Here is a 9,442-nt window from a genome sequence, read left to right on the forward strand (position 1 = left end):
TGCTGGAATTGGTAATTTTGTCTCCATTATGTGTAATGTGTTCTGGCCTTGTTTATCGAAACCAGACTAGTGATAATGGTGACATGGTTTAACGCTAAAGTCAGCCTGATTGAACAGATTTTTAGACAACCAATGCTCTGCAGAACTCTGAAAAGTAGCCTACTGTTTGCAGTGTTTCCGGATGTACAGTATGTTTTGGGTTGGTAGAAATGACTTAGATGGTGCTTGGAATTATTGGGCCTATCGCATGCATGGCCTGAAATGTAGCTAGTAACCTTTTTAATACCCATAGCTTGTTGTTGCTGTAGGCAGACACTTAGGTATCATGGAAATAACTGATGTCACACAGTGGCCAACAGCTTGGCATAGCATAAACCACAAACACACAGCCCAAAATGCACATATTGAGCTTGTAGATCTGCTACTACTAATTTTTTTATTTGAATCCTGAAAAGTAACTGTTTTGGTTTTGGACATATGACTATGAGGTTTCCACCCGACGGAGACGAAATTATATAAATTTAATCAGATGAATCACTTTATTAAATTGAAGGATTTTGTAAGGCAATCACAAAGAGGAGGACATTGGTCATTACAGACTGGTAGAACATCTGCAGCATCCTATTACACACACCTGGAACCTGTCCTGAGCTGCCTCATCTAGAACAGCCTGCTCTGGGCCTTAGAGGGCAGCTGAGTTATCTGTCCAGTCCAAATTGTTGTTTAGGTGCAGTGCACTGCAGGAACTTGTTCTGGACCATGTCTCCACCTAGTGGATATTAGTTGCAATAACAAATCAACAAGTGGCTCCAGGAATCTAGAGACAGCCAGATGCCAATACTCACATTTCTGCCTCCTTGCCTGCATGTGTGTAACTAAAAAACAACGTAATACTTCCTAAGGTTAATATGAGCATCAAAAAAATATTTTAAATACTTTTTATTAGCACAGGCATTCCAAACATTACATAGGGCTGGACCACACATGCATGGACAAATTACATCATTAACTTGCGACTGGAGTTGTCCCTACTGAGTTAAAGATGAACTATTTCTAAAATATATAAGATATTTTAAATTAATGAATTACATTTAACATTTTAGTTATAGAGGGCGAGTATAATGTATTAAGGCATATAAGGCCTATTAGCCAATAGACAGGGACCCTTTTAATAAACAGAAAAAACATTTTCAGGTGGATTACCAATTTCATCCTGTCAGGAGAAATGTAAGCACATTCAGGTATGGGATACAACTAGGTTCAAACAATGTGCTCTACACCTAGCCCGATGTCCAGTGGGATCTGTACCAGCCCCCATTATTACCCTTGGCTTGGCTTTCCTGCGCTGGCACATACTGTCAATTCAGGTGGTTATCTATAAACAATACTACTAACTAAACTACTAGTTGGTGCATATACAGGGCCTTTGTCCAGTCTTTGGTTGGTGGAGGGGTGCTGATGGATGTGAAGTTCTGGAGGAGGTGGAGGTGGTCTTCAGTGTGTGAGAGCTGCTTTAGCTGAGAGCTTCTCTTCTTTAACTCAGTGATTTCATTTTCCAGCTCTTTAATGAAGCCTTCAGCCTGTTTCTCTGCTGTTTTATGGTTTTCAATACAGCTCCTCAGAGCAGTGATGACCTGCACGCATGTGTCTGCGATCTCTTTGTTATCTGTGTCTTTCTCGCTGAGCTCTACTGAGTGTTTTACCTCCTCCTGAATAGCAGGATTGACAGGAGAGATGATCAGAGGAGCAGAGTTTGTACCTTCATTCAGACATGGACTGAAGTATGGATAGAGTTTGTCAGTGAAGGCGCAGCCAGTGAAAGAGTAGAGATGAACTCTGGCCTCTACATCATAGAAGGAGACCAGACCCTCTTCATAATCCACAAACACTCCCACTTTCTGGACCTCCTCTCTTACAGGGAGGAGGTCAGGAGGGCTAGCAGCAGCCCAGTACTCATTTCCATTCAACATATATATACTCCAGAAACCATTATAGGGGCTCAGTGTGATTTCTCACTTCCTGTTGATGGACTCTCTGGACACTCCTAATTCCCAGTCAGACTTCCCTTTAACCTGAACCTCATAGTAAAACCTTCCTGAGCAGCTTTGGTTTCCTAAAATACAGAGACATGTAGAGAATCTCTCTTTGTAGTCTGGGAGATTATTCCATATGCCTCCAGTAATCACTTGTTTTCCATCCTCAGATAGGGTGAGATCGGGATGCGCCGTATCAGGGTCCAGAGTTACATCCACTGCATGTTGATGGATCCTCCTAAGCTCCGTGTCATACATCTTCTTCATCTCTTGACTGAGTGTCTTCTCCAGCTGCTGAGCCACAGTTGTACTCACAGTCAGAGCAGTGAAGGCCTGCATACTGTCTGCTATCTCTCTGTCTTCATCTTTCTTGCTGAGCTCCACCGAATGTTTGACCTCCTGAATCTTCAGTTGTTTCTCCTCGATCATCTGCTGAACTTCAACCTATGTCTTTCTCAGCTCAGCCTTCTTTCCTTCACATTCTTCTTCCAGAGATACGATTTGATCACCGGCTTCGAATGCTATCAATTCATTGAATGGGAGATTATCACGTTTTATCAGACCATTGAATGGGGCGAGTAGGTGACGAGTAGGCGATACACGGACCTACCCGCGATTTGTCAGACCATTCATTGGGCGTAATCAGGAGCTACTGACCTACTTTGGAGGCGGAGCAGTCCCCACTACAATATTTACGATTATGTGCCTATCGGTACATAACTCCAACGGCGCTGAGTAGGCTCAGGCGAGCTGGAGCCCCGCGAAGGACCACCGAGGGAGCTAAAGCGACCGAGTTGCCGTCCTGAGCTGCGCGCCTCCGTCATGGTCCGAAACCAAAACAACCAAAACCGAAACGGAACTATTTAAGTCATCTCCGTTGGTAGGTCAGTATGTCTTGATAACACCCAATGAATGGTCTGATAAATCGCGGGTAGGTAAGTAGGTCGCCTACTTCACCCATTCAATGGTCTAATAAAAGGTGATAATGTCCCATTCAATGCATTGATAGCATCCGAATCAGGTGATTTGATGCAAGTCGTGGTCTGACTCAGTGCAGAACTGACAAACACACATGTGGTCAGTCTTACAGAACAGCTCCAGAGCTCTCCCATGTTTCTGACACATGTTTTCCAGGTTCTTTAGGTCAATTAGTTGGTGTGGTTTTAAAGCTGCTGAGTCTCTGATGAAGCTGCAGGTGAGTCTCGCAGTAGGAGATCTGACACACTTGGCAGGACTTCAGGGCCGTGAGCTTGATCGGAGTACAGACGCCGCAGGGGACTTCACCTGGTTCAGCAGGAGGTTGCTGCTGTGTCTTCCTGAATTGATCAGCCATCTCAGCCATCTCAGCCAATACTCTATTAACAGACAGTTTTGGTCTCTTATAGAAGGTTTCTTTACATAGTGGACACTGACACACATCATAAGTATCCCAGTAATATGTGATACAGGTTTTGCAGTTGTTGTGTCCACATGGAGTAGTGATTGGATCAGTGAACACATCCAGGCAGATAGAACACAGGAACCTCTCCTCAGACAGGATGCAGGCAGAGTCCATTTCTTCACACTGACTATATGGCGTCTCGATTTGACTGCTAACCTTTATATACTGTGAAGGGAATGCTCTCCTCATCCTATGATGTCAGATTGTGTTTGTTGATGTTAGGTCGCCATGGTTAATCAATATGTCTGACCGACTCCAGGTTGTTATGGCTACCATGGTTTCACTAACAAAAAATGGTTACCATAACAACCTGGACTCGGTCATACATATTGAGTAACCATGGAGACCGAACATCAACAAATCCATTAGTTTGAATGGGAAAATGCCATTTAGGGCTGGAGTACAGCCAGATGAAATACTGATGACATCAGGAATCTCCATATATGGGCATAAAAGGGACAAGGACTGACAGATACAGAGATCTCCATATATGTGCACAAAAGGGACACAGACAGATGGGTACAACGGGCACTCTGACAGGCACTGTAACCGCCTATTAGACCCTACCAACCACTGTTTTGCAATAGCAACCACCTGTTTCACCCTAGCAATGACATATCAGACCCAGCAACCACAGATTGTACCCTAGCAACCACCTATTAGACCCACACAACTTCCTTGTTCTATATTGTCTGAATCAGCTTTGTTTACATCATGACAAGGTAATTAGTTACACAACCCAAACCTCTACCAAAGTGTTCTTGCCCTTTAAGCCCTATCTCAAATGCTGCTAAATTGAATCTAGACCAACTTTTTGGGTGGTGCCAGCCACTCCATCAAGTGGCCGTGCGTGTGGCTATGTCTGTATGTATGTCAATATGTATGAGCATGGCAACAACAGCTGCAGCTGATTGAAACACAAAGATGCAACCAGGTACACTAATTAAACACAAACACAAAAAATCAGTAAAAATACTTAAAAAGAGTACAAATGCTTAAAAGAAGATAAAATGTGTAGACATGTACAGGTATTCCTAGTCTAAGTGGAAGTGAAAAAGAACACAATCTATCCCCAGTAATGTCTGTAAATATGAACAGTCAATCCACAGTGGATACTATTTTTAGAGGGACAGACAGCACTTGGTTTTACTTTGAAGTGAAGTGTGCGCAATGATACATATGTTGCAAACGTGTCTATTTCAAAGTCAGAGGTGAAAAATTGTGTATTTTTCACCTCTGATAGATTAATTATAATTAATTAATAATTATTATAATTATTAAATCATTAATATTACCAGTGTTTAAAAGGCCAGGACATAATCGGTGTATGTACCTTTAAATGCTCAGGTTACCATAGTAACAGGTAGTGACGTAGTCACGTTTACGTGATTCAGCCCCCGGGAAGAAAGGTAGGCGTGTCTGCCAGCCGTTGTACGACAAGCCTAGTTTTAAGTTGAAACTATCCGAGTACTACCTCTCAGTTTATTAATGTCTGACGTCCAGTATATCTTCACAAGCTTTATGATTTCATGATAACAAGTAAGTGCATGCGGGGTTATTGTATTGCTGTGTGTTGTTCATGCCTCGTAATGCACATCGTTGTGTAAGAAGATGTAAGAAAACATACCTAACGTCATGTTCATATGTGGCTGGAGGAGTTACCAAGATGTTTAGCTAACCATTTCTTTGTGACAAGAGAAGTACTATGGAGAAGTACTGTATCGCCGTTTATGGTGCCTGAAGTGACCAAACTTGTTGGAGCGTACTAGTATTCATTCAATGTTGTATTTATTTGGTGAACGTCATTCTCTGCTGTCCCCTTATTCGGCCACCAGGGGTCATGACTGGAAAGTGAATGACATTGGATGTCAGTTATAAGCTTCTGTTCAAGCTGAAAAGAAACACTGCTAATGTCTGGAGATGTCTTAATATTAACATTGAGCCTTTATGGGTGATTGTTACCATTGTAAAGATGTTTGGATACTCATTTGTGATTACAGTGGTATATTTTGGATTGTTATGCTAATTGTTTATATATGACAATGCCTCATTAATAATTATATATGTATTCTATGTGTTGTTACAGAACTGCTGTAAATAATACTGTGAAGTACTGGACTAATACAGATACAAAACCAAGTCATGTCTCCTCATCCATTCTTTGCATCCTGCCCGATGCACCATCTTGGTTATTGCATTGAAAGAACTAGCATCCAGCCTATTCCCTATTTAACAACCAGATGGAATCGTTGTATGGCACTGCAGTTGCTTTATTTTGCCACGAGATGGCGCAGTTCACCATCAAACCACACAGGGTGCACAACTGCACATCATCTTGTCAACTTGGAGGTTGTGATGAGCGAGTGAATTGCTGTTCACTAGAAGAGCAGAGAGCATAATAATAATTATTTCAGCATGTTAACTTTAGAGGAAGTGAAAGGCTGTTGTTTCTATTAGCTTGGAATTATTGATGAATTGTATACACAGGACCACGATGGAAACAAGCCCCTAGGGCTTTTTTGTGTTATCCTTTTAACAATCATTGTAACATTGTACCACTGTACTATTTGCAAACTGTTAATAAAGTATTCAATGGAATCCCAATTGATGTCATTCCCAGTGAAACTCAATAGCTGATTTATGGTCACTTAATGTGATAACTGGATGACTTATTATAGGAGATGTGATTTGCACTGGACTCTGTGGTCTGAACATGGAAGCATCCAACAAAAGATTCATAGCGAGGCTGTGTTGTAGGCCTAATATGCATTATATTCCTCAGCACTTTGGAAGGCTCAGGCCGAAACGTGTCTGTTGTTGTGCTGCCACATAATTAAATATTGTAAAAGGACTTGAAGTTTGTCTCTGCCTACTACAACAACTACAAAATAAAGCTATGGACATTAAATACAATCTACCAAATATATAGCCTACCACAACAACGCATTCCCCAAATTGCGTAAACATTAACCCTCACTCATTTGGATTATTGTCCAATGGTTTGGTCTAGTGCTGCCAAAAAGGATTTAGTAACATTGCAATTGGTCCAAAATAGAGCTGTACAAAAAGAACAAATACCGATAGAATGCATGGCACTTTGGGATGGCCTTTGGTGGAGGACAGACTTCATATCTCCCTGCTGTCTTTTGTCAGAAGAATTGTTGTGGGTCCTGGGGTGTCCTGTAAGGCCGGTTGACTTTTAGCTCTGATGAACACACAACACCAGACATTCGTCACAAGGTCTCTTTATGCTTCCCATCTCAAAAAACAATTCAATGCAACACACAGTAATGTATAGAGCAATGCAAGAGCTGAATAGTCTTCCATCACAACTCATACAGGCAACAAGTAAATCAGATAAAAATTAATTAAATAAATACCTCATGGAATCTGCTTTTTGATTACAGCTATACTGCACATTGTTTGATGTATCTTGGGCGTATATATTTGTAAACCTGAAATCGTAACTATGGTTGTTGAGGTATCATTAAGATTTTATATTTATGTAATGATTTACTACACCATATAATTGAGATTGATTATTTTTTTAACATTCGGTTGTATTTTAAGTTTTTAACTGTTCTCTTATACTGTCATGTAATATGTTTTCATGTTATATAATGTAATTTATTTCTGTGTGGACCTCAGGAGGAGTAGCTGCTGTGAAGGTATAGCTAATGGGGATCCAAATAAACAATACACCATGCATGTGATAAAGGCACAATAATTCCCACGACCGTCTACAAATTAATAGAAAATGTAATTAAAACCAATCTGGAAACAGAATGTATCTAAATGCTATGTTAGTGGTCTTTTGCTATGAATACCAGGTTTTTACATAATATACATTATTACTACTCTGGTTTTGACAAGCAAGGCCATGATGACACACACTGTACATGATGGAGATAAAATGACACATTACAGCAGTTAGTGAAAATGTGTTTATTTATAAAACCATACAAATAATTTGAATATATATAATATGCATTATTTTTTATTTAACTTAAGTTGAGTTTCTACACAGAATGAACACATGGCATTGTCGGTATGATTCAGGATACAAATGATGACATCATGCTAGAAGCACTCAAGGCAATGTATGGTCTAATAATCAAATAGCACTATAATACAACTGCATTGAGTCTGAGCAGGACAACAAATAGGTTAGCATCCATAAATGCTCATGTATGTCCCTGATATGATGTTTCACCTATGCTATGGCTCTGAAGAGGACACATTTACACTGACACTCCTAAAAGCTGGAGAGCCACTTGTAATTGCAATATCCACTAGGTGAAGATATGGTCCTTTACAGGAGCTATTTCATTTGAATAAAGAATTAGTATTTTTTTTAATTAAAGGAACAATCTTTAATGAATAACAAGTTTTATCAACATAAACAATACAATATAACAATAATATCCAATACAATAATATTTTTTGCAACTGTGCAGTATATTGGTATGACTTATTATAATGAGATGGAGGAAACCAACCAGTGGTTTCTCAACCTGGGTTTGGGTGTAGGCTACTGGAACCGGTAAGGGTCCATTAGGTTCCATTTATTTGTACATTCAAACAAGTTTATGAGAAGGTTATAAGAAAGCGTCAGTATGAAGAGTAGAAACCACTCTGCTACCTTTCTCAAATGTGCCGACCGAACTTCGTACAGGAGAGGCAGAACTGCGGCTGCTCTGCTTCTCCTGTTCAAAGTCCAGTCGGTTCTGATGGACAGCGATGCCGTTGGACTGCGGCTGCTGCTGTGAAACGGGCCGGCACCCTCCACGTTCTTCATCTTCAATCTCCATCACGGTGTGGAGGTAACACTGTGGGGAGGGAGGCCACCGGACCGAGTGGGCAGCTGTGTGACGCGGCGTGCAACAGCAGTCGCGGAGGGCACCAAAGCCCAAATATATTATCTCCAGGGTCGTAAAGAGAAGGCAAAGGCCGCTGACGCCGTACATGATGTGCAGGAAGATGGTCTTCTCGTTGGCGCGTGAGACAAAGCACCTTGTCACTTTTGGATCCGGATCCCTTTCATCCTTGCATGCTAGGTCCGTGGTGCAGTCGAACGCCCGTACCATCTCGAGCCCATACACCATGTACTGGACGTACAGGAAGAAGGCCTCCAAGACGCCCCGCACAAGCAGCTGGACCACGTACACCTTCATGAGGCCGTCGTCCTTGATGCGTCGCCGTCCATCATGCTTGCACTGGTTCTCCGGTACCTCCTTCTTCCTCTCGGGGTGGATCTCCTCCGTGATGATGGAGTGGCCGTTGTCCTCGTAGCAGCGGTTGGGGCCACCTCTCACTATGCGCATCTTCGTCTTGTCCCACGCTTGGTCCTTAGCGCCCTCCACGTGGGCTAACTTATGCATGGCATAGACCAGGTACATGAGGGTGGGCGTGGTGATAACAATCACCTGCATCGCCCAGAAGCGGATGGGTGAGAATGGTACATGGGCACTGTAGCATCCGTTTTCACAACCGACGCGCATCGAGTCGCATTTAAATTCAGTCTGTTCATCTGAATAGATCGGCTCGCCAACGACGGCGATCACCACGATGCGTAAGCCGATGAGGACAGCAAGCCAGACCTTGCCAATGAAGGTGGAGTGGTTGGATATCTCTCCTAGAAGAGTCGTTAGGAAACTCCAACTCATAACTTTGTGGGCTCACAAGAGGAAGCTTAAGTATCAGTTGTGTTTAGATAAGATAAACTGATGGTTCATCGCTGTGTGCCCCCTTTTAGGTTAAAGCGGAGTGCGTGTCATCAAGTGACGTCAGTCTGATTCATCAGTCTTGATGATATCAACAATGGACGTTGTGCCGCTAGGGTGTCTACATGGTTGTCATGACAACGGAGATTCCGTGCTTGTAAAAGGGAAAGTAAAATGGTAATACACAATTACATGGTTTTATTTCATTTAGCCTATTTAATTTCCTTTTACGGGACACTCGCTTA

The 9,442-nt window shown here is 42.0% G+C and overlaps 1 protein-coding gene across 1 annotated transcript; it reads right to left on the bottom strand.

Moving 5' to 3' along the window:
* Positions 1-6,623: 6,623 nt before the first annotated feature.
* Positions 6,624-9,140, bottom strand: LOC311064299 (gap junction gamma-1 protein-like; the record flags this gene model as incomplete). Its single annotated transcript, XM_084084133.1, has 2 exons — positions 6,624-6,679; positions 8,117-9,140. The coding sequence occupies 2 exons, from the start codon at positions 9,138-9,140 to the stop codon at positions 6,624-6,626; spliced, it is 1,080 nt and encodes a 359-aa protein (XP_083940259.1).
* Positions 9,141-9,442: the final 302 nt, after the last annotated feature.

This window comes from Gymnoscopelus microlampas (genome assembly GCF_963454915.1).
Source record: "Gymnoscopelus microlampas genome assembly, chromosome: 17".
Lineage (NCBI taxonomy): Eukaryota > Metazoa > Chordata > Actinopteri > Myctophiformes > Myctophidae > Gymnoscopelus > Gymnoscopelus microlampas.